The following is a 26457-nucleotide window of genomic DNA, read 5'->3' as shown; positions in this document are numbered from 1 at the left end:
GCACGTGCACACAATGCAATACTGGAGGGAATACAAAAATATCCAGCACCCAACAAGGCAAATAATACAGTGTCTGGCAATCAATTAAGGATTACTCAGCATGCAAAGAGACAGGAAAACACAAGCCAAAATGAGAATACTCAATCAATAAAAACTGAACCAGAACTAATACAAATGTTAGAATTGGCAAACAAGGACATTAAAAAAGTTATTACAACTATTTTATATATGTTCCAAAAGGTAACTAGAGAAAAGGAAGACAAAAAAAAAAAAAAATGGAACTTCTAAATATATAAACTACAATGTACAAGATGAAAAATATATGACTGGGATTCATGGCAGATTAGACATTGCTAAGGAAAAGACTGAAAGACTGGTGAACTTGAGGACAGGCAATAAGAACGATCCAAAATAAAACACAGAGAGGAAAAATAATTTTTTAAAAATAAAGGACCAGCAGGAGCGCCTGGGAGGCTCAGTCAGTTAAGGGTCCAACTCTTGATTTCGGCTCAGGTCATGTTCTCAGGGTCATGGGATCAAGTCCCGTTGGGCTCTGCGCTCATAACTGAGTCGGCTTGAGATTCTCTCTCTCCTTCTCCCTCTTCCCCTCCCCCCACTTGCACTCTCTCTCTAAAATAAATAAAGTCTTTTTTAAAAATAAAATAAATGGGGTGCCTGGGTGGCTCAGTCGTTAAGCGTCTGCCTTCAGCTCAGGTCATGATTCCAGGGTCCTGGGATCGAGCCCCACATCGGGCTCTCTGCTCCGCGGGAAGACTGCTTCTCCCACTCCCACTCCCCCTGCTTGTGTTCCTGCTCTTGCTGTGTCTCTCTCTCTCAAATAAATAAATAAAAATCTTAAAAAATAAATAAATACATACATACATACATACATAAAATAAACTACCATCAGTGAGCTGTGGCAGAATTTCACCAATGAAAATATATGTATAATTGGAGACCCAGGAGAAAGAAAGGGAAGGAAAGAAAAAATATTTGAAGACAAAATGACTGAAAAAATTTCAAATTTGAGGGGCGCCTGGGTGGCTCAGTCAGTTAAGCATCTGCTTTCAGGTCAGGTCATGATTCTGGGGTCGTGTGATTGAGCCCCACACCAGGCTCCCTGCTCAACAGGGAGTCTGCTTCTCCTGCTTCTCCCTCTGCCACTCCCTTGCTCATTCTCTCTCAAATAAATAAATAAAAGCTTTTTAAAAAATTCAAATTTGATCAAAACTATGAATCAACAGTTCCAAGAAGTTCAACAAAACCTAAGCACAAGAAACATGAACAAAACTACACCAGTGCATATCATAATCAAATTTTTCCAAACTGGTGGGCGCCTGGGTGGCTCAGTCATTAAGCATCTGCCTTTGGCTCAGGTCATGATCCTGGGGTCCTGGGATTGAGTCCCACATTGGGCTCCCTGCTAGGCAGGAAGCCCGCTTCTCCCTCTCCCACTCCTCCTGCTTGTGTTCCTGCTCTCGCTATGTCTCTGTCAAATAAATAAATAAAATCTTTAAAAAAAAAAAAATTTCCAAACTGGTGATAAAGAAAAAAATCTTAAGTGCTTAAGGAAGTAGTAGTTTCATCTTACCAACCTCTGAGTCACCTATGGTGAATTTATTCATAATGATATATAAGTATAGGATTCTTTTTTTAAAGATTTTATTGACTTATTTGAAAGAAAGAGAGAGCATATGAGCATGAGCAGTGGGGAGGGGCAGAGGGAGAGGGAGAAGCAGACTCCTCGCTGAGCAGGGAGCCGGATATGGGGCTCAATCCCAGGACCTCGGGATCATGACCTGAGTCGAAGACAGGCACTTAACCAACTGAGCCCCCCAGGTGCCACAATAAGTATAAGATTCTTAAACTTGATAATCTGCCTTCTATTATTTTATTTCTACTAATATTAAGGCACATTTGCAAAAAATTAGATTATTTTAACCAGGCTGAATCTGGCATGATCTTTCAAGCTTTTAAATTTATCTTGCTACCTTTCCTGAGCTACAAACTCTTCATTTTATATTACACAATTCTTCCTTCCCAGTGTAAGATATCCTGTTGTGCATTGTTATGTCAATATTTGTAGTATAAGAGTTCCTGGGTGGCTTAGATAGATAGATAGATAGAGAGAGAGAGAGAGAGAGATAGATAAAATATACTACCAAAAAATATTTGTAGTATATAAATTCAAATGGTCCTACCAGTATTATCTTGACCAAATACCAAAATTTAATTTTACAGATTATCTGTGAGAGAAGCAATTAAGGATTTTATTTCATTCTAAGTTAGCTTAATCTTTTCACAGACACCATGCCCCCATCTGGCTAGGATTTTTCTAGGTTTTCTCTTAGATGATTCAGGACATGATGGGCCCAGAGACTGTTAAGGAAAAAACTGAAATTTGAGGCCATCTCTGGCATACCAGTTCTATCATAGGGGCCAAAATTATTTAACGTAAATTGAACAGAGATGAGGCTCTCCCACTCCCCCGCCTGTGTTCCCTCTCTTGCTATGTCTCTATCTGTCAAATAAGTAAAATCTTTAAAAAAAGAAAAAAGGAAAAAAACACTTTTTAAAAAGTAGAGAGGGTAGCACAGAGGCTAGAAAATGATAAAAGCTTTTTCTGAACTGAAGCCATCTCAGGGAGGGACTTTGCCTAGGGATCTCTTTGTAGAACATAAGGAAGACATGACATGAAAGTAAGACATCAAGTGGTCTTACTATGTGTGCTGTTGGTTTTTGTACTATGTCTACTGTTTTTAGGGATCTGTGTTGCTCTAGACCTTGCCAGGGTTATGGAATAAAATCCCAGATGTTACGGAAATAAAATCCCAGAATTTGGAATTTTTTGAATCATAACTTTTAATAAAAAATGGCATGCATGAAGAAATGAGTTATATAGAGGTGTATCACTTAATTTCCAGAAGTTTGAACATTTTTTAGATCTTGTTCTGTCGGGGCAGCTGGGTGGCTCAGTTGGTTAAGCATCTGCCTTCGACTCAGGTCATGATCCTGGAGTCCCAGGATCGAGGCCGCATCGGGCTCCCTGCTCAGCGGGGAGTCTGCTTCTCCCTCTTCTTCTCCCTCATCCCTGCTCGTGCACACGCTCTCTCATTCTCTCTCTCTCTCAAATAAATAAGATCTCATTTTATTATTGATTAATATTGAAAGTATTTTGTCTGACCACAATGGAATTGAATTAAAAATCAATAAATGATGCAAGAAAATACTATATACATTGTTTATAATGGTGAAAAACTAAAAACAAATGCCCATCAATAATAGAATGAATAATTTGTAGTAATTCATACACTGGAATATTATGCAGCAATAAAAATAAACTAGAACTACCTGTAACAACATAGACAGTTCTTAAAAACACAACTTTGAAAGCCATAAGCAAGTAACAGAAGCAAAATATAGTTTGATTCCATTTTCAAAAAATCAGAAACAGGAAATACAAAATCATTAGTAACATTGCAATAGCGGGTTTTTTTGGCATGGGAGGGCTATAATAGGGTAGAAGCACACAAAGATAAAAAATTACTCAAATACCATATGATTTCACTCATATGTGGAATTTAAGAAACAAAACAAAGAACAAAGAAAAAAAGAGACAAAAAAACAGATTTAACTATAGACAACAAACTGGTGGTTACCAGAGGGGAGGTGGGGAGGGGGATGAGTGAAACAGGTGAAGGAGATCAAGAATACACATACTGAGGGGCCCCTGGGTGGCTCAGTCATTAAGTGTCTGCCTTTGGCTCAGGTCATGATCTCAGGGTCCTGGGATCGAGCCCCGCATCAGGCTCCCTGCTCTGCGGGAAGCCTGCTTCTCCCTCTCCCACTCCCCCAGCTTGTGTTCCCTCTCTAGCTGTCTCTCTCTCTGTGTCAGATAAATAAATAAAATCTTAAAAAAAAATACACATATTGTGATGAGCACTGAGTAATGGATAGAATTGTTGAATCATTGTATTATATACCTGAAACTAACATAACACTGTGTGTTAATTATACTTGAACTAAAAGTTAAATAAATAAAAGTAATATTATATTTTTCTTGTTGAGTACAGTTTTGTTACTCTCCTTAAAAGTATTTACACAAGGTTTTTAACTTCTCTATGTGTGAATAATTCATAATGTCAAAATTTTAAAGATTTAATATAAAATTATTAAAATAATAAAAATTCAATATTTGTAATAAAGAAATAATACAAAGAAGAAAAAGTCTTTCTTTTTTTAAATTTTTTATTGTTATGTCAATCACCATACATTACATCATTAGTTTTTGATGTAGTGTTCCATGATTCATTGTTTGTGCGTAACACCCCATGCTCCATGCAGAACGTGCCCTCTTTAATACCCATCACCAGGCTAACCCATCCTCCCACCCCCCTCCCCTCTAGAACCCTGTTTGTTTTTCAGAGTCCATCGTCTCTCATGGTTCGTCTCCTCTTCCGATTTCCCCCCCTTCATTCTTCCCCTCCTACTAAGCCAGAGGAATGTTGAAAAAGAAAAGCAAAGCTGGTGGCATCACAATTCCGGACTTCCAGCTCTATTACAAAGCTGTCATCATCAAGACAGTATGGTACTGACACAAAAACAGACACTTAGATCAATGGAACAGAATCGAGAGCCCAGAAATGGACCCTCAACTCTATGGTCAACTAATCTTTGACAAAGCAGGAAAGAATGTCCAATGGAAAAAAGACAGTCTCTTCAACAAATGGTGTTGGGAAAATTGGACAGCCACATGCAGAAGAATGAAACTGGACCATTTCCTTACACCACACACAAAGATAGACTCCAAATGGTTGAAAGACCTAAACGTGAGACAGGAGTCCATCAAAATCCTAAAGAAAAAGTCTTTCTTCCACTGGATTCTGTCATATCGGTCATATATCCTAGCTTGGTGCTGAAGTAAACACTTGCTACTTCAAAGAGTGGTAGGTGAAGATAAGGCCAACATGCTGAGATTAGCAGAGTCGGAAGATGAATAGAACCTGTGTCCTTGATGTCAGAGAGGCACTGAATTAACCAACCTAGAGCCATCCCTACATAGGACCTCTGCTTGTGTATGTTAATACATCCCCTTATTGTTTAAGCTACTTTAAAATACATCCGTTAGCAACCTTTCCAATTTGGTCTCCTTCTGTAGTTTTATAGCAGCCTGTACTTCTGCTTCATCACAAATACCATAATAGGATTGATAACTTTTGTACTTAATTGTTTAATGTCTCTCATCTGCTGGACAGTACGGTCCTTGAGAGTAAGGACTGTGCCTGTCATACTTTCAGCATTAACTCCAGTGCCTGGCACATTATAAGACTCTCAATAAATATTTGTGGAATAAATGAATAACCTTATTCATCAAATCTCCTACTACTGAATACTTGAGTTGTTTCCAACTTTTTATTTCAATAAAGCTACAATAAACATCCTTGTACATGTGTTCTCCACACATACAGAGAACTTCTCTATGGTAAATACTTAAAGGTCAAATTGCTAGGTCCTAAGTTGTGTATATTTTCAATTTTTCTAAGTACTCTCAAATTTTTCATGAAGCGGTTGTACCAATTTACCCTCTCATCAGCACTGCTTGAGTTCCTATTTCTTCACATCCTTGCTAACATTTGGTATCATGAAACCTTTCAATTTTTGCAAATCTGATGACTAAGAAATAATATCTCATTTTAATTTGCACTCCCTTTATTATTAACATAGCATTTTTCTATATTTGGCCATTCAAATTTCTACTTAAAAAGCACCTGTTCAGGGGCGCCTGGGTGGCTCAGTAGGTTAAGCAGCTGCCTTCAGCTCAGGTCATGATCCCAGGGTCCTAGGATCGAGCCCCGCATCGGGCTCCCTGCTCAGTGGGGAGCCTGCTTCTCCCTCTCCTCCCTGCTCAGTGTTCTCACTCGCTATCTCTGTCTCTCGCTCTCAAATAAATAAAATCTTAAAAAAAAAAGCACCTGTTCATTTTCTTGGCTCATTTCTTCTTGGGTTGTTTATGTGCTTCATATTAATCTATAGTTCATTATTATTTTGGAGACTACCCTTTTGTTTAAGAAGTAGATGGAGAGATAGAAAGATCCTCATGTGATACACACACAGATAAAAGAGAATGAAAGAGCATGTGCAAATATCTTCTCTCTCTCTGGCTTGCTATGAAACTTTGTTTATAGTGTCTTCTGTCATGTAGATATTTTAAATTTGTATTTGGTCAAATTGATCAATATCTTCCTGTATAGGCTGTAATTTTATGTTTTATATAAGAAGGTCTTCTCTGGAACACCTGGGTGGCTCAGTTGGTTATGCATCTGACCTTGGCTCAGGTCATGATCTCAGGGTCCTGGGATCGAGCCCAGTGTTAGGCTCCCCACTCACGGAGTCTGCTTGTCTCTCTCCATCTGCCCCTACCCACATTCATGCTTGCTCAGTCTCTCTCTCAAATAAATAAATAAAATCTTTTTTAAAAAATAAGAAATTCTTCTCTACCAAATATCATAACCCCCTAGCTCCCTAAAACAAAACAAAACAACACAGACCCACACTCACTAAATGTAGGTTAGCTACTGTTACTTTTCTATCTTTACTACTCTAGTGAAACTGCTCTCTCAAAAGTCATCAGCAATTTCTCTGGGGTGCCTCGGTGGCTCAGTCGTTAAGCATCTGCCTTCAGCTCAGGTCATGATCCCAGGGTCCTGGGATCGAGCCCCGCATCGGGCTCTCTGCTTGGTGGGAAGCCTGCTTCTCCCTCTCCCACTCCCCCTGCTTGTGTTCCTGTTCTCGCTATGTCTCTCTCTGTCAAATAAATAAATAAAATCTTTAAAAAAAATTTTTTTAAAAAGTCATCAGCAATTTCTCATTAACAAACCCTAGAGCCTCTACCGAGGCTATTTCCTACGCAACCTCTTGAGCATTAGACATTTTGTCCTGAAACTCTTCCTGAAAATCTCTTTCCTTTGGTCTCTATGATAATATACCATTGTGGGGTTTTGTCCTATATATTGCCTATTCCTTCTTATTTCATTCACTAATTCTTCCTTATCAGGATATCCTTAAAGATGGATGTTCTCTACCTATACTTTCCATCAATATGACCTCACCCATTGGCCTCAAAGGCCACCTCTGAAAATAAATACAAATCAGTTCTAAACAGCATACTTCATTCAGACTGTTCATTTCTAAATAGTCTACTTCAAACACTACATGTACCCTCAAACCCATGCTTCCTTTATATAGCACATTTGGTTACTAATACTACCTATCATCCAAGATAGTAGTTTCTAAGTCTTCTTTATCTCCTATCTCTCATGTTACTAAATCCAGTCATTTGTTAAATGCTGTTGATACTATTTTAAAATATCTCAAATCCATCCCCTCATTTCTATTTCCACAACCTATATCAGAGTCATTGTATCTTGCCTATTAACTGACTTCCAATCATTCTTCTATCAGTTATTCTTCCAAAGCATGTATTTAGTTATGGTTATTATGTGCTCTTTCTGGGCAAGATCAACGTCCTAACCAGTACATTCTCAACATATGATTACTGATTTCACTGAAGTTTGGCATTTTTGTTGCTCAAAAATCTAAGACAATAACAATCATTGCAATTAAGAAGCCAACCAGGCACCCCACTCTCTATCTCTCTGAAAACTTAGAAAACCTTGCTTACACCAAAAATTCTGTGACACGTAGGAGTCCAAAGCTAGCCCCTAAGAATTCTGCTAATTCTCCATAGCTTAAGCTTTAATGGTCCTTCGCGTGTCCAGGCACTACAATATGAGTTGTCTTTTTCATTCGACATGTCAAATTCATGCCCTTTCCAAAAGAACTCCTCTTGGATTAAGCATTTCATAAGCTTACCTGACTTTACTTAAGATCAGGGGATGTCAACAAGGGAATGTCTCAATGAACATGCAGCCTCTTACCACCTTTCTAGCTCCTCTCCTTTCTCCCTCCAGATCCCCACACCTTTCTCCTTCCCTTTATCACCACTCCTAAACCAAAGCAAAATACAGTAGATCCTTGAACAATGTGGGATTAGGCACTCCAACCCCAACCCTGTAGTCCATGTATAACTTTTGAGTCCCCAAACACTTAAACTACTTATAGCTTATTGTTGACCAGAAGCCTTACCTGATAACGTAGTCAATTAACACATATTTTCTCCAGTTTCCTATATCATGACTAATAATACTATTTAAGATGCTTATATGTACCAGGCACATCACTAAACCCTTACGAAACAGTTATCATTAATACTTAGTAAAAATAAATAATTTGCCTGAAGTAACAACTAATTAGTAAAGAGCCAAAATTCAAAGCACTTATGTCTGACCCCAAAGCCCATATTCTCCTCTGCCTATAAACAAATGACATAACTTTTTAGTATTGCATTCAAGAAGCCCCTCCATAATTTGATTCTTTTCAGAATTCTCTCCCACCATACCTACACTAGACATCTCTGTTTCTGAAATATACTCTCTAATATCTTGTGCCATTCTATTTACCTAAACTGCATCCCTTCTTTGTCCATCACCTTGCTAGTCATCCTTCAAGAATGCTGTGAGGATTCAGTTAAACACGTAAATTACTTAAAATGCTGCCTAGCACATAATAAATAATAAATGTTAGCTGTTATTATTACAAGACATTTAAAAGGTTTTAGAAAATTGCTGATAAATGATATGCCAAAATAGGTCAACCAAAAATAAAAGCCTTGATAATGACATACTCTCACATACATTCTCTCCTCTCTCTTACACACATACATGCACATTCACACTCATACTCACACTCATACACACAAAATCAAGCAAAGATATACAGTAGAAAAAACACCAGTCGTAAAGTGAGACATAGTCTTGGTTTAAATTTCAGCTCTGCTATTGAATACCCGTGTGACTTTGGACAAATTACTTAACTTCTCTAATCTCCTGTTTCCATACTCATAAGGTAAGGATATTTGAATCAACTTTCTAGGCTTGTTGTAAGAATTAAAGACATTTCACAAAGAGCTTAGCGTGATGCCTGACACATAGAAGGCACTCATTAAGTGACATAAGTTACTAAAAGAAAATACATGATAATTATTAAAATAAAACATATGATAATTATTAAGAGGATGAGTAAATGTGGAAACTTAAAAACATCAAATGAAGTCAATTTCAGAAATTGGAACATCCTTAAGAATTGGAAAATATACCATTATTAGGTTAACTCAGGTGATACTTTTAAGTATTAGCATATACTTTAAAGTTATCAGAGAACTTGATACTGAATATTAAGATATCAATTCAAATAATATTTACTTAGCATTCATACCATTATAAGTCCAAAACTATGAGGGATATAACAAAAGAGGTCATGATTCTCATCCTCAAGGAGTTTACTAGAAACCCAAACCATTGCCAATATATTTTGTGTTACATCAAATACAGGTTCTTAAAAGAAATATGCCAAAACACAGGCATAAAAAGTAGTATGGTGGTTCCCAGAGGCTGAGGGAAAGAGAAGGTTGGGGAGTTACTGTTTAATGGGTAGAGTTTCAGTTTGACAAGATGAAAAGTTCTGGAGCTAAATGGTGGTAATGTTATTAGCACAACATTATGAATGTATTTAATACCACCAAACTGTACACTTAAAAATTACTAAGATGGTAAATTTTATCTTATGTGTATTTTACAATAAAAAAGTGTAAGTAAAAACCAGAAAGAAATATGCCAAAAGTAGATTAATCTGGAAACAAACAAATGAAAACAGTTACACAATGAATTTCTACAAAGATTTTTAAATGGGTTACAAATTTAGCACTTACCTTCATATTTAAAATGGTAACATTTTCCAAGCAATAATACAGGGGAATTTCTACTAAAATATGTTTTTGTTTTCAACACCCAACCTAAACGAGAAAAGAGAAAAGTAGTTTTACAATTAAAGGATTTCAGAATTTCAGACTAAGAGTCTAGCAGCATTCCTTTTTCTTAATTTCAAATCATTAATTCTCAACTATAGACACGCATTTTTTGCAAGAATAGCAAAATATACGGACAGTGAACGTAAATACAGACCATTTATGCGACATTCAAACACAGTTAAGTATTTTAAACACATTCTATCCATGTAAAGGACATGAGAAAATAATTTAATTTTAATTTATTTTCAAACAGGTCACAATGTTCTGATGGTATAAAACTTAAAAGGTACAAATTCTATTCTAGTTTCTCTGACGTCAATCTCTTTTCCCAAATGTAACAAATGTTACCAATTTCTTGTATTTCCTTCCATCCCAGATAATTAAAATATCTGAAGTAATTGAGTGTTCCAATGAAGTAATTTAGGGACAAGGTAACACAGTACACTAGTGCTTTTGATAAATGTGGATTGAAGTTTCCTAGGGAAACGTTATAACCCCATCCTGTCAGCCACCTGAGGATCTCTGAAAGTAGCGAATAAAGCTTTCAGAGATCCTCATGTCAGTTTTCCACCTCCCAATTCCCAATTCCCAATCCCCAACTCTAGTCGCAAACTCTAATTCTTCCAATTTTCTCCCTACTAAAGTGTAGGTGTCTAAATGGTAGTATCCTCTTGGGTTTTATTTCCCATGACCCTGAGAGTATGACCTGAGCTGAAACCAAGAGTTGATTGCTCAACCAACTGTGCCATCCAGGTGCCCCTCCTCTTGGTTTTTTATGGTACCATTAATAGTTCTCGATTTCCTGAGAAAAACACTTGTCCATTACATTCCTGAATATTTCCAAGTATATGAAATTCCTGACTGCTAACGGTAGCCTTAAGAGCCGCTTCTAAAATGCAAGAGCATATAAACAGAAAGAATCTAAAATTGGGAGTCAACAGATTTAGGTCTACTTTTTTATTTTTCTTTCCTTTTTTGGGGCAGCAAAGCAAAGTTTATTGAGCGATAGTAAAGAGGGAGGGGACCCAAGAGGGTTGCCCAACTTAGGTCTCCTCTTAAGTAAACTCTCTGCCATTTATATTGAAGAGTTGTTAGAAAATTTAAAATCAGTGATTCTTACGAAAGTGCCCCCCCAAAGTGCTATAATATAAACATAAAAAACAAATAAATAAAAATGTGTATTCATAATAAAGATGATGCAAGTATTTGAATTTGCTGGAAAAAGGGATGGAAAATCAAACACACAAATCAGGCTTTCACACAGCTTGGATTACTGCAATACTCTGCCATCAGTCTTTCTTCACTCTAGCATATGCCACATGTCACTGCCAAATTAATCTCCTCGTGGCTCAGCTTTGATTAGGTAACTCTTCTGCCCAAAAACCATCCTCAGTGACTCATTACTTAACAGATTTATTATGAACTTCTCAGTGATACTAAAGACTTTCCAAAATATGATACAAATTAACTTTACAGTCATCTTTTCCACTACTTTTCACCTATACTCAAAGTGGGGCTTGCTATCTGGGTCATACTATCAAAATGTCCTCCTCAATATCAGCCTATCTAAATCCTACTTCTTCTTCTGGCTTATGCCCTTCTAAGCCATTTGTTCCTTTTCTCACTTGACTCTGATGCTCTTCTCTAAACTCCAATGGGAATTTAGTACTCAATGGCCACCTACTGTATACCAGGAACTAGGCTAGGCATTTTACAAACATTATGTCTTAGAAATATTATTAGTACTGTACCAGAATGATTCTAATCCCCAAAATAGTAATAACTCCTTCCCATACAACATCATTTCTAAGGCAAATTTGAAGAACTTCATAAAAACCTCAAATAAAAGGAAACAATCTTTAAGGAGGAACTTTTCTCTTTCTCTCTATGCTTTACCCTCTGCCTACCCCCTCCTACCAGTCACCAGTCCTTCCTCAAGAAAAGAGAAGTTGCGAATCTAATTTCTTAGAGCCTGGGGCACTGCAAGGATCCACATTTTACATGAGCATAGATTTATAGTGCTTTAAAGCTCAACCATCATTTATTTATTCATATGGTACATACTCTCACTTTTGTACTTCCTGTGCAAACCCTGGCAGGACCTAACCCTCATGATGGACTGACTTCTTTTAATGCTCCTTGATGCTAGGTACATAAAGAGGACTCAGGACTTCTGATAAGGTCCAGCCATTTTTCTCTCTTTCCACAGACATGTCAGAGCTGAATTAGACCAGTATGCCAAGTAACTAGTCTGTATTCTTTTTTTTCTTTAAATTATTTAGTTTTAATTGACCAATTTTCATTTTATCTTTTTAAAAGCATTGTAAGAAATATACCACTATCACTGCCCTAGCTTGTTGATGCTGAACCAGGATGTTCTGGCACACAGGGATGGAAAAATGAAGGATGTAAAATCCATAAAGGTATAGGGTAACAGAGCCTGGGACATAGGAAAGAGCCATGAATAAGAAGCATGATTATGAATAAGTGCTTACACATACTGAAAAATATATATTCATCAGAATTCTTAATACTCAAGAATATTTTTATTTTATTCCTCAATCTCCCCCACTTTTTACCTCTAAATCTCAATTTATAGCAGCAGGGAGGTGGGACAGAGACAAATTAAATGTCATTATGACTTCTAAATAAAAACTAATTAAATAAAACTAAATAAATAAGAAAGTAAATTTGGCAAAAAAGCCATTAAATAAATTGACACAGGGCAGTGACTGTCTATGAGGGGTGAGCATTGGCCAGAAGAAAGAATGAAGAAACTTTCTGGGGTGAAGAAAATTTTCTATATATTGATTAGATTGTTAGTTTCATAGTTATACTCTGCAAATTGTATACTTACGATCTGTTCATCTCCCTTTATGTTACTTTTCTCTCAATTACAAAAAAAAAAAATTCAGAGATAAATCAGAACACTGTTGCAGTTATTTGTTCGTTTAACAAACCACTCTGAAAATAATTTGAAACAACTTTTTTTCTTATATCACACAGTTCCGTGGGTTGACTGGGCTCAATTGAGCAGTTCTCCTGCTGGTCTTGCTTGGAGTCTCTAATGTCGTAAAAATCAGATGGAGAGGCACAACTGAGACACTGCATTGGCTGATGCTTTATCTCTAATGTAGTCTCAGAGCCTTTCTTTGTGTGACCTCTCCACGTGGTTTCTCCAGCTGAGTACCTAAGCTGGTTACATAACAGTTCAGAGATCCAAAACAGAGCAAGCAGAAGTTGCCTCTTAATAGCCAGGCCTAGAATTGACACAGCCTCATTTGTATCTCATTCTATTGGTTAATACAAGGCATACGCCAGCCCAGATTCAATGAGAAAAGAAACAACACAAGGTGTGATTAAAGATCCTTACTAAGGACCATCTTTGGAGACTAGCTACCATAAACAGAATATTATAAAAAACCCTATAGTCCATTAAGTCAGCAACTTGAAAATCACAAGGCTTTAAAAGATGTAAACAAGCCAAAGAACATAGAAATAACAGATGATAATGATTTTCTGGAGGATCAGAAATATACAGAAGAAGGATGGTTTACTTATTACTATTTTAAAAAGGAAGTCAAGTTTACATGCCTCATAAAGTTATGTAAATAAAAGGGGGGAGGGGAGAAGAAAGCAAAAATGAAATAGTTTTACAAGAAAGTAAGGTCCACAGTCTTTTAAATCTTAAGTGCTATGCCATTTCAAGCTCCTTCATCATTTCATAATATTGACATTGATAAAAGTAATCCTAAATTATGTTCACTGTATCCAGAAAACAGCCAGACTGAGGAGCAAGAGAGGCTGGGTTTGAATACCAGTTTTAAGAGTTATTACCTAGATATGTGACTGTGAATATGTTGCTGAATCTCAGTTTTCTAATTAAAAAAAAAATCTCAGAAAGATATGAGATTTGGGGCACCTGGGTGGCTCAGTTGGTTAAGCGACTGCCTTCGGCTCAGGTCATGGTCCCGGAGTCCTGGGATACAGTCCCATATCAGGCTCCCGGCTCAGCAGGGAGCCTGCTTCTCCCTCTGACCCTCTCCCTTCTAATGCTGTTTCTCACTCTCTCTCTCTCTCAAATAAATAAATAAAATCTTTAAAAAAAAAAAAAAGAAAGAAAGAGGGGCGCCTGGGTGGCTCAGTCGTTAAGCATCTGCCTTCAGCTCAGGTCATGATCCCAGGGTCCTGGGATCGAGCCCCGCATCAGGCTCCCTGCTTGGCAGGGGCCTGCTTCTCCCTTTCCCACTCCCCCTGCTTATGTTCCCTCTCTCACTGTTTCTCTCTCTGTCAAATAAATAAAAAAATTTTAAAAATCTTTAAAAAAAAAAGAAAGAAAGAAAGAAAAGATATGAGATTTAAATAAGAAGATACATAAATTATCTACAAAATGTTAATGTGCTATGGGTGTTCAATCAATGTTAGTCCTTCCTACACCACCCATACTACACAAACTCTAAACAAGGAAAATACATAAAACATTTTAGAATGATTTTCACCAATAAAATCAAACAAAAAATAACTACTTTGTAACTTGAAGGTATCTAGAACACTTAGTTACCCTGAACGATCTGTTCTTTAGAGATTAGCGATTACCATAATTTTACTATAGACACTTAAATATCTAGATAAGGAAAACAACGCATATGTAAATAATAGGTTAAGTAACAATTCTTAGGATACTACTAAAATGTGAGTACCTATATGACAATTTTCAACTTATAAATGAAATCTCCATCACATAACCTATTCACCAGATAAAATGGCTTAAAAAGAGTGTAAGCCTCTATTTGCAGATGAACATGATCTTACATACAGAAAACCCTAAGGAATCCACAAAAAACTGTTAGAGCTAACAAAACAGAACACCAAGCTTACAAGACACAGGATCAAATTACAAAAAACAACTGAATTTCTATATACCAGCAACAAACAAACTAAAATAAAATTAAGAAAACAATTCATTTTAAAATAGCATCAAAAAGAATACTTAGGAATAACTTTAACAAAAAAGTGCAAAAGTTACACACAGAAAACCACAAAACATCATTGAAAAAAATTATAAGCCTAAATATAAGGAAAGACATCCCATGTCCATGGATTGGAAGACTTAAGATGACAATACTCTGTTAAGATGGCAATACTCTGCAAGTGGTCTACAGATTCTATATCAAATCTATATCAAAATCCCAGCTGGATTTCTTATAGAAATTGATAAGATGATAAAAAATTCGTATAGAAAAGCAAGGGATAGGGCGCCTGGGTGGCTCAGATGGTTAAGCGTCTGCCTTCGGCTCAGGTCATGATCCCAGGGTCTTGGGATCGAGTCCCACATTGGGCTCCCTGCTCCTTGGGAGCCTGCTTCTCCCTCTGCCTCTCTCTCTCTCTCTCTCTCTGTCTCTCATGAATAAATAAATAAAATCTTTAAAAAAAAGAAAAGAAAAGAAAAGCAAGGGATCAGAACAGCCAAAACAATCTTGGAAAGGAAGAACAAAGTTAGAGGAATCACACTTCCCAATTTTAAATTTTTCAAAAAGTTAAAGTGATCAAGAGAGTGTGATACACATGGGCAGATGTGTAGATAAATGGAACTGAATTGCAAGTCCAGAAATAAATCTCTACATCTATGGTCGACTGATTTTAGACAAGGGTGTCAAGACCATTCAAAGAAGAAAGAATATTCTTTTCAAAAAATTGTACTGGGACAACTAAATACCACATACAAAAATGAACTTGGACTTCTACCTCACATCACATGCAAAAATTAACTCAAAATGGGTCAAAGACCTAAATATAAGAGCTAAAATAATAAAATTCTTAAAAAGAAACATAGGTACAAATCTTCATGATCTTGATATAGGCAACAGTTTCTTAAATATCATATCAAAAGCACAAACAGGGGCACCTGGGTGGCTCAGTTGGTTGGGCGACTGCCTTCAGCTCAGGTCATGATCCTGGAGTTCTGGGATCGGGTCCCACATCGGGCTCCCTGCTCGGCGGGGAGTCTGCTTCTCCCTCTGACCCTCCCCCTTTCATGTGCTCTCTCTCTCTCTCTCAAATAAATAAATAAAATCTTTAAAAAAAAAAAAAGCACAAACAACCAAAGAAAAAAAATAAATAAATTGGATTTCATCAAAATGTCAAAGTTTTGTGCTTTAATGGACACTATCAAGAAAGTGAAAAGACAACCCCTAAATGGGAGAAAATATTTGCAAATCATACATTTGCTAAGGGATTTGTATCTAGAATATATAAAGAAAAAGAACTCTTACAACTCAATAATAAAAAGACAACCCAGTTAAAAAAGGCACAAAGGATTTACTTTTTTTTGTAACTGTCAGCAGAAACAAATCTGATAACTTTATTTTTTTTATTAACATATAATGTATTTGTGGGGGTGCCTGGGTGGCTCAGTCGTTAAGCATCTGCCTTCAGCTCAGTTCATGATCCCAGGTCCTGGGATCGAGCCCTGCATCGGGCTCCCTGCTCAGCGGGAAGCCTGCTTCTCCCTCTCCCACTCCCCCTGCTTGTGCTCCCTGCTTGTGCTCTCTCTCTGTCAAATAAATAAAGTCTTTAAAAAAAAAAATCATATAATGTATTTGTTTCAAGGGCACAGGTCTGTGATTCATTAATCTTACACAATTCACAGCACTCACCATAGCACATACCCTCCCCAGTGTCCATCACCCAGCCACCCCATCCCTCCCACCCCCTTCCACTCCAGCAACCCTCAGTTTGTTTCCTGAGATTAAGAGTCTCTCATTGTTTTTCTTCCTCTCTGGTTTCATCTTGTTTCATTTTTCCCTCCCTTCCCCTCTATGATCCTCTGTCAAATTCCTCATATCAGTGAGATCATATGTAATTGTCTTTCTCTGGTTGACTTATTTCACATAGCATAATACCCTCTAGTTCCATCCACATTATTGCAAATGGCAAGATTTCATTTTTGGATGGCTGCATAATATTCCTGTGTGTGTGTGTGTGTGTGTGTGTGTGTGTGTGTGACATCTTCTTTATCCATTCATCTTTTGATGGACATCTAGGCTCTTTCCATAGTTTGGCTATTGTGACACTGCTGCTATCAACATCGGGGTAGAGGTGCCCCTTCAGATCCCTACATTTGTATCTTTGGGGTAAATACCCAGTAGTACAATTGCTGGGTCGTAGGGTAGCTCTATTTTCAACTACGTACAAAGGATTTAAATAGACATTTCTCCAAAGAATATATAAAAATAGATAATAAGTATATGGAAAGATGCTTAACATCATATTCATCAAGGAAATGCAAATCAAACTCAGTGAGATACTTCACACCCACGGGAATGGCTCGAATAAAAAAGATGGGCAGGGCACCTGGGTGGCTCAGTCAGTTGAGCATCCTATTCTTGGTTTCAGCTGGGGACATGTGAAATTAAGCCCCACGTCAGGCTCCGTGCTCAGCACAGAGTCTGCTGGAGATTCTCTCTCCCTCACCCTCTGCCTCTCCCACTCATGCTCTCTCTCTCCCTCTCTCTCTAAAATAAACAAATCTTTTAAAAAAATTTTTTAAAAACATGGACAACATAGGGTGCCTGGCTGGCTCAGTCAGAAAAGCATGCTACTCTTGATCTCGGGTTGTGAGTTCAAGCCCCACATTGGATTTAGAGATTACTTAAATAAATAAAAAACTTAAAAAAAAAAAAAGGATGGACAATAAAAAGTGTTGGTGAGGATGTAGAGAAATTCAGACCTTCAAATATTGCTGATGGGAATATAAAATGGTGCAGCCACTTTGAGAAACAGCTTGGTAGTCCCTCAGAAAGTAAACTTAGAGTTAACATATGATCCAGCAATTCTACTAATAAGTATATACCCAAGAGAACCGAAAATATATAGTCACACAAAAACTTGTACGTAATGTTCATAGCAGCGCTATTCGTATTAGCCAAAAAGTCAAAAACAACCCAAATGTCCATCAACTAATAAATGGGTAAAGAAAATGCAGTATGGCCATACAGTAAAATATTACTCAGTCACATAAAGGAATGAAGTGGTGATACATACATGCTACAATATTGGATGAATTTCAAAAACATTATGCTAAATGAAAGGAGTCAGACACAAAAGGCCACAAGTTGTACGATTCCATTTATATGAAATGTCTACAATAGTCAAACCCATAGAGACAGAAAATAGACTGGTGGTTTATTTATCCAGGGGCTGGAGAGATGTGGGGAGGAATGGGGAGTAGCTGCTAATGGGCCCGGGCTTGCTTTTACGGGTGATAAAAAGGTTCTGGAATTAGATAGTGATGAAGGTGTACAATCTTATAAATATACTAAAAACCCCTGAATCATAAAAGGGTAAATTTTTTAGTATGTAAGTTATATCTCAATTTTTAAAAAAATCAATGTCCATAGTTTTCAAAATGAAATGTTTCATTATTATCAAGTTGTAACTATCTAAATAGCTAGCTGGCCATGCCTTCCAGTGAACCAGGAGCCAACTGTCAATTGTGTTTTACCCGAATTTGCATTATGAAGGGGTTTTGCTAAATGTTATCATTCCTATTTTATGGAGATGAACTTCTTCCTGTTGCAACTGGTTCTGCTAAGTATTTTCCATCTTTGAAAGTTTCTTCATCTCCAATTTGTTTCCAATCCAAGGTGGGTTTCAAAACCACCATATGCTCCTTATTGGATTTGTTTGCAAACCAAGAATAACTAGGTTAAAAATAAAGGTCTAGGGGAGTAAGTTGGAGGGGGAGACAAACCATGAGAGACGATGGACTCTGAAAAACAAACTGAGGGTTCTAGAGGGGAGGGGGTGGGGGGATGGGTTAGCCTGGTGATGGGTATTAAAGAGGGCACATTCTGCGTGGAGCACTGGGTGTTATGCACAAACAATGAATCATGGAACACTACATCAAGAACTAATGATGTAGTGTATGGTGATTAACATAACAATAAAAATTTTTAAAAATAAATAAATAAATAAAGGTCTAAGGGTACTCCTAAGAGAAATTCATAGGTATCAGTATGGAAACATTATACTGTCTACTTTGTGTGTTCAAAGGTCTATTTTGCTTGCTTCCTGGTTGCCTGAAACTGAGTCTGAAAACCAAGATATTATCATCACTTAAATAAATTCTATCTGCTTCTGAATGTTCAAAGAAAAAAGGACCACATAATATGCCTGAATTTCTAGACAATGTTTATGATGATATGTGGTTCTTTCTTAAGGATATAGGCTTATCCACATTCCTTACAGAAATATTTCATTCAAAGAGAAACTTAAGCAATTGTGAGTGACTTAATAAGGCAGATGATACATGTCTTCAAATATTTCTTTAGATTTATACAATTTTTAAATGATACTTACTATATTTCATGTTGTTCCAAGCAGATATAAATTTAGTTTTTAGCTTGTCAACTTCATCTGTTCCTGTGGCCTCCATATTCAAATTCTAAAGAAAAAGCCATAACTTGATTGCATTCTTCTGTAAAGTTAAATCTTTAGTACTAAAAGAAAAAAAATTAAAGAAAAATAAGTAATGAGTATATATTATATGGTACAATACTGCTAAAGTTTTACTTATGATTAAGTACAATTTGAACTGCAAATGAGCAAACCAATTTCTCATTTTACATAACAGAATATAATATATTCTATAAATATTTTAATTACAAAAAACATTAAATACCAAATATACAATAAAAATTATCACACAAAACCAAACAATAATCTCCTCCAAGTACTCACAATTAAGAACAATAAATTAGGGCGCCTGGGTGGCTCAGTTGGTTGAGTGACTGCCTCCAGTTCAGGTCATGATCCTGGAGTCCCAGGATCGAGTCCCACATCCAGCTCCCTGCTCAGCGGGGAATCTGCTTTTCCCTCTGACCCTCCTCCCTCTCATGCTCTCTCTCTCTCATTCTCTCTCTCTCAAATAAATAAAATCTTAAAAAAAAAAAAACAATAAATTAGCTTAGTGAAACAACTCCACTTTGGTGCTTGTGAGACTATTCAAGATTTGTTTTATTTGTAATGAGAGAAAGTGGTTTTATTTTTTTTAAAGGTTTTATTTATTTATTTGGCAGAGAGAGAGCAGGAGAGCGACAAACAGGCCTCTGCCGAGCAGGGAGCCCGACGTGGGGCCAATCCCAGGACTCTGGGATCATGACCCGAGCCCAAGGCAGTCACTCAACCAACTGAGCCACCCAGGCGCCCCGAGAGAAGGTGGTTTTAAATCTTATAAGAAATGACAACTATCGGGTGCCTAGGTGGCTCGGTTGGTTGAGCGTCTGTCTTCAGCTCAGGTTGTAGTCCCCGGGTCCTGGGATCGAGTCCGCACTGGGCTCCCTGCTCAGCAGGGAGTCTGCTTCTCCCTCTCCTTCTACTTCTCCCCCTGCTTGTGCACTCTCTCTCTCGTAAAAATAAATAAATAAAATCTTTAAAAAAAAAAAAAGAAATGACAACTATCTTTAGAATGGAGGATTCCACTTAAACTGATTAAGTCACTACTTTCATATAGAACCTAATTGTCAGGATGCCTGGGTGGCTCAGTCTGTTAAAGTGACTGCCTTCCGCTCAGGTCATGATCCCAGGGTTCTGGGATTGACCCTCATGTCCAGCTTTCTGCTCAGCGGGGAGCTTGCTTCTCCCTCTCCCTCTGCCTGCCGCTCCCCCTGCTTGTGCTCTCTCTCTCTGACAAATAAATAAAATCTTAAAAAAAAAAACAAAACCTGTTTTGATTTTTAAGGCATTTCCTACATTTCCTCCCTATCTCAATACTGTAGCGTCTTTTAAAAATAGAATGGCTTGAGGCACCTGGGTGGCTCAGTCGTTAAGCGTCTGCCTTCGGCTCAGGTCATGATCCCAGGGTCCTGGGATCAAGCCCTCCTGGGATCGAGCCCCACATCGGGCTCCCTGCTCTGCAGGAAGCCTGCTTCTCCCTCTCCCACTTCCCCTGTTTGTGTTATCTTTAAAAAAAAAAAAAATAGAATGGCTTAGGGGCACGTGGGTAGCTCAGTCAGTTAGGCATGGGACTCTTGATTTCAGCTCTGGCCATGATCTCCGGGTCCTGAGAGCGAGCCCCACGTGGGACTTTGCACTCAGTGGAGAGTCTGCTGGAGATTTCTCTCTCTTTCTCTCTCCCACTACCCCTCCACTTCCCACTCCCCCGCTCGGCTCACACATGCAGTCTCTCTCTCTCTCTCAAATAAATAAATCTTATAAAAAAAGATAGAATGGCTTAAATCTACAACAGAAGATGTTTTCTTACTTTAAAATAAAAATAAATGTAGCTCACAGATATTTGTTTTATAACTGACTTGAGGGAAAATTGAGATGTGCAATATAATCTGAAAAAGGAACAAATTATACCTTAAAATGCTTGTGCTTATTTGCAATAATTCAGATAGTTTACTTATCAAGAAAAGAATGCTGCACAGAAAAAAAAAGAACGCTGCACAGAACACTGCCCTCTTAGGGTTATAAATATATACTCAAAAGTATTGATACATTTATTTCTCTAACAATAGACATTCCATTTTATAATATGTACTAAAAGCTACTAATGATACAGTTGAGGCAGGAGAAAGCATGGTCCATTGGAAAAATTTTAAAAGTCAACTAGAGCACAAAAAATCCAAAAAGGGGGCTTGAGATGTGGCTATAGGTTTGACATGGGCCAGAGCACACACGGCCTTGTACACCATGCTAAGAATCTTGTTGTTTATCCTAAGAATAATTGGTTTCAAACAGGAATATTAGAATCTGATTCTGTGGGTCTGACTCCCAGAGCAGCACAAAGAATAGATTGCAAAGGAAAAGAGTACATGATTATAGAGTTTACCAGTACTTTACAGGACTAGAAGAGAGATGATAATAGCTTGGAATGGAGCAACAGAGAGGGAGATAAATAGAAATTATAAGGAAATGTCTCAAAAATTCAATGTCTTGGTGATTAAATGAATATAGAAGGCAAGAAAGATAGATATGCCAAAGATACACCCATGTTCCTGGCTTGTGAAACTAAATAAAAGGTGCCAACAATTGAAATAGGGAGCATCAGAAGAGATTCAGGTTAGAGGAGGAAGATCATGAATTTAATTTATATATAGTTTGAGATGTCTCTGAGAGATATATTAAAGAATCAAACATTTATTTAATTATTCAATAAGTTATTGCCAGGCACTGTTCAAGGCAATGCAGATACAGCTTAGGACAAAAGCAGTGAAATACTTCCACTCATGAAGCTTACATTCTAGATATATTCTAGAGAGGCCAACTAGGCAGTTGGATATATAGATCTGGAGCTTAAAGGTGAGGTCTGAGTGGGAGCTATTAATTTGAGAACTACTGATGTATACATGAGAATTAGAGCTACAAACATGTTCCTCAAGGACTTTGCCTTAATGTTTATACCCTCAGCCTTGAGACTATTCAAGGCCCTTCAAGAAATTACATCTGCCATTTTACTTAGCTTCCTCTCTTGCCACTCCCTCACTGCACCATTCACTGAAGCCAGTTGTTTTTTTTAAGATTTTATTTACTTATTTGACAGAGAGAGACACAGCGAGAGAGGGAACACAAGCAGGGGGCGCAGGAGAGGGAGAAGCAGGCTCTCCGTGGAGCAGGGAGCCCGACGCGGGACTCAACCCCAGGACCCTGGGACCATGACCTGAGCCAAAGGCAGACGCTTAACGACTGAGCCACCCAGGTGCCCTCACTGAAGCCATTTTTAATATTGATATAAAAGCTTCCTAAACTGGACATGCTTCCATGTCTTTGCATGTGCCGTTCCCTCAACCTAGAAGGCCTTCCTACTCACCCTCACTTTTTGACAACTTATTATCACGAGTCTCTAAGACCTAGCTTAAGTTTCACCTCCTCTGGTCAGACTTGTAAGATTTCTACCCACCTCCATACCTCAAACTAAACCAGATGTCCCGCTCTTAACTCCCATAGGATCCTATGTCCTCCTCTATCATGGCGTTCATCACGCTGTACTCTAATTACTTCTTACCTCTTACACTAGATGGTTAACTTTTTGAGTGTCCTTGAGTTCTGCCTGGCATGGGATTAGTTCTCAAAATATGTTTATTAAATGAATCAGTGAATAGATAAATTAATAAGGTATATCACTAGTAGCACTTAAAAGCTGTAAAACTCTATCAATTGGAAATTTTGTCACTGACAACTAGAAATTTTCCTCCAGAAAATTGCAAATTTAACAAAATTTGGAGAAGTACAGAGAAAGGTTTATAAAATGTGCATCCACATGATTGATTACATATCCATTAAAAATGTCTCCAAAGGGGTCCCTCGGTGGCTCAGTTGGTTAAGTGCCTCACTCTTGATTTCAGCTCAGGTCATGATCTTGGAGTCATTAGATTGAGCCCCACATCAGGCTCCACGCTCATCAGAGTCTGCTTGAGATTTTTCTCTCTCCCACTTCTGCTCCTCCCCCTGCTGTGTGCACTTGCTCTCTCTTGCTCTCTCTCTAATAAATAAATGGGTTATTTTAAAGATTTGATTTATTTATTTGTCAGAGAGAGACAGAGCACAAGTAGGGGGAGTGGCAGGCAGAGGGAGAAGCAGGCTCCCCCCTGAGCAAGCAGCCCAGTGAGGGACTCAATCCCAGGACCCTGGGATCATGACCTGAGCCAAAGGCAGATGCTTAATCAACTGAGCCACCCAGGCATCCCAATAAATAAATGTTTTTTAAAAAATGTCTCCAGGGGAATCTGGGTGGCTCAGTCGGTTAAGCATCTGCCTTTGGCTCAGATCATGATCTCCAAGTCCTGGGATCAAGCCCTGCATCAGGCTCCCTGCTCAGAGGGGAGTCTGCTTCTTTCTCTCCCTCTGCCCCTTCCCCCTGCTTGTGCTCGCTCTTTCTCTCTCTCAAATAAATAAAATCTTTTTAAAACATACTTAATTACAAATAAATACAGTCTCCAGAAAGTCTGTGATAATGGGGAAACACTGGAGAAGCTAAAACTTTATGTATCGTATGATACTAGCTGGAAAAGTAGCAGGGGAAGAGTTAGAAAGAAATCAAAAATTAACAAGTTTCTCTGGATGTAAAATTGTGTGTGGTTATTTTTATACCACTATTGCCCACCTCTTCCAAATATTATACAGGGGCACCTGGGTGGCTCAGTCGTTGAGCGTCTGCCTTCGGCTCGGGTCGTGATCCCAGGGTCCTGGGATCGAGCCCCGCATCGGGCTCCTGCTTGGCGGGAAGCCTGCTTCTCCCTCTCCCATTCCCCCTGCTTGTGTTCCCTCTCTCGCTGTGTCTCTCTCTGTCAAATAAATAAAGGAAATCTTTAAAAAATAATAAAATAAAAAATAAAAAACAAATATTATACAAAGAACAGATGTAATTTTTAGAATTTAAAATTGTTATTGTTGGGGCGGCTGGGTGGCTCAGTTGGTTAAACGACTGCCTCGGCTCAGGTCATGATCCTGGAGTCCCGGGATGGAGTCCCACATCGGGCTCCCTGCTCAGTGGGGAGTCTGCTTCTACCTCTGACCCTCCTCCCTCTCATGCTCTCTTGTCTCTCATTCTCTCTCTCAAATAAATAAAATTTTAAAAAATAAATAAATAAGTACATAAAATTTTTATTGTTAAAAAGCCACCAACCAGAGTACCTGGGTGGCTCAGTTGGTTGAGCGTCCGACTCCTGGTTTTGGCTCAGGTCATGATCTCAAGGTCATGGGATTGAGTCCTTCATCAGGCTCTGCACTCAGAGGGGAGTCTGCTTGAGATGCTCTCTCTCCCTCTCCCTTTGCCCCTCCCCTTGCTTTCTCTCTCTCTCAAATAAATAAATCTTAAAAAAAAAGCCACCAAAAAAAGTCACCAACCATGAGTCTTCTAAATTTAAAATATTTAAAGTAAGAGAATATACACGTGTGTATTTTCTTTTTTTTTAATTTTATTTATTTATTTGAGAGAGAGAGAGCAAGAACAAGGAGGAGAGGCAGAGGGAGAGGGCAAAACAGACTCCCCACCGAGCAGGGAGACCGACACGGGGCTCAATCCCAGGACTCTGGGATCATGACCTGAGCCAAAGGCAGACGCCTAACCAACTGAGCCACCCAGGTGCCCCCTGTATTTTCTTTCTAAGTCAGAAAGAAAGTAGGTAATGGGGAATACTTTGTTCAAACAGTTTGCAACACTGGTTACCAGGAACACCCTGGATAGACCTTAGCAAGAATGTAAAAGTGATCCCTTAAAGTGGGTGGGAGGAACATAAAGCCAAAGTAAGATATTTTGTATGGGGAAAGTCTGTACCTTAGAAAATGGCTCCTAAATAAATAAATAAATAGCCAAGGTAAGATGCCGTGACAGATTCAGAATTCAGATTCAGAAATTAATGAGAAAATTTTCTAACCTCAAGGAACTTAGAGTAGAATAAATTGTTAGGTTACTCTTTTATTATTACTACTCTTCCTCAAAATTCCTGCTTATTGACTATTTACTCAGAATAAATATACCCCATGTATATTTAAAACATTTAAAATGTTTTGTAACATATCCTTGACTATGCTATAAGAATACTTTTATTGCCATTGTACATAGGGTAGATGAGAATAATAAAATTATTATTATAAGGTCAAACTAGTTAAGCTGTTGCTAGTTTATTTTTTTAAATGACTTTATTTTTTTAAAAGATTTTTATTTATTTATTTGAGAGAGAGAGAATGAGAGATAGAGAGGGAAAAGGGTCAGAGGAAGAGCAGACTCCCTGCTGAGCAGGGAGCCCAATGTGGGACTCGATCCTGGGACTCCAGGATCATGACCTGAGCTGAAGGCAGTCACTTAACCAACTGAGCCACCCAGGCGCCCGCTGTTGCTAGTTTAATAATTCATATACAGTTGACCCCTGAATAATGAACAATGCAGGGTTTGGGGCACTGACCCCCGGTTTAGTGAAAACCCATGTGTAACTTTTGACTCCCCCAAAACTGAACCGAATGTCTCTAATATACAAAGAGCTCCTAATAATCAATAAGGGAAAAAACACCCAAATAGAAAAAAAATCCAAGCACTCTAAAAGAAAAAGACCAATAAACATAGGAAAATATTTTCAAACTTATTAAATCTAAGTAATGAACATTAAATGAATTTCATACTTTTTTCATCATCATTAAGAGACGAAATTAATGATCCTGAAGAAACAAGCATTTTACATAATAATTTCTCAAATAAAAAAGTCCATGAGTACAGAGAATATGTCTCATTCACTACTGGCATACTGGTGTGCTAATAGACACAAATATCTGCTGATGACAAAATTATGGTATATACATATTATGACATAGATCTATATTTATTACCATAAAAAGATATCCAGGGAGCATCAAAATATTTGAGGCAAAACTTGCTAAAACTGTGAGAAGAAACAGATGATTCCTCTATTAAGGTTGTAGGCTTTCATACCCCTCTAACAGAAAGAAATACAGGGCCAGCAGGCAGAAAATCAGTAAAGACAGTGTTGAATTAAATAGCACCACCTATCAACTGGACATAACTGACAGACTAC

General features: G+C 38.0%; 1 protein-coding gene across 3 annotated transcripts in view; it reads right to left on the bottom strand.

Annotated features, from left to right (window-relative positions):
- ATG4C (autophagy related 4C cysteine peptidase) overlaps positions 1–26457 on the bottom strand; it is a 96139-nt gene that overhangs the window by 51624 nt on the left and 18058 nt on the right. For all 3 annotated transcript variants that reach the window (XM_027579230.1, XM_027579241.1, XM_027579221.1), the window contains exons 2-3: positions 19286–19425; positions 9827–9910 (exon numbers count right to left, since the gene is read on the bottom strand). In XM_027579230.1, the coding sequence (XP_027435031.1) occupies positions 9827–9910; positions 19286–19361 (160 nt within the window). In that variant the 5' untranslated portion in view covers positions 19362–19425. The remainder of the gene's footprint in view (positions 1–9826; positions 9911–19285; positions 19426–26457) is intronic.

Source organism: Zalophus californianus, chromosome 4, assembly GCF_009762305.2.
Source record: "Zalophus californianus isolate mZalCal1 chromosome 4, mZalCal1.pri.v2, whole genome shotgun sequence".
NCBI classification, from domain to species: domain Eukaryota; kingdom Metazoa; phylum Chordata; class Mammalia; order Carnivora; family Otariidae; genus Zalophus; species Zalophus californianus.
The sequence above is the reverse complement of the archived record's forward strand: the minus strand, read 5'-3'. Positions and strand labels throughout refer to the sequence as shown.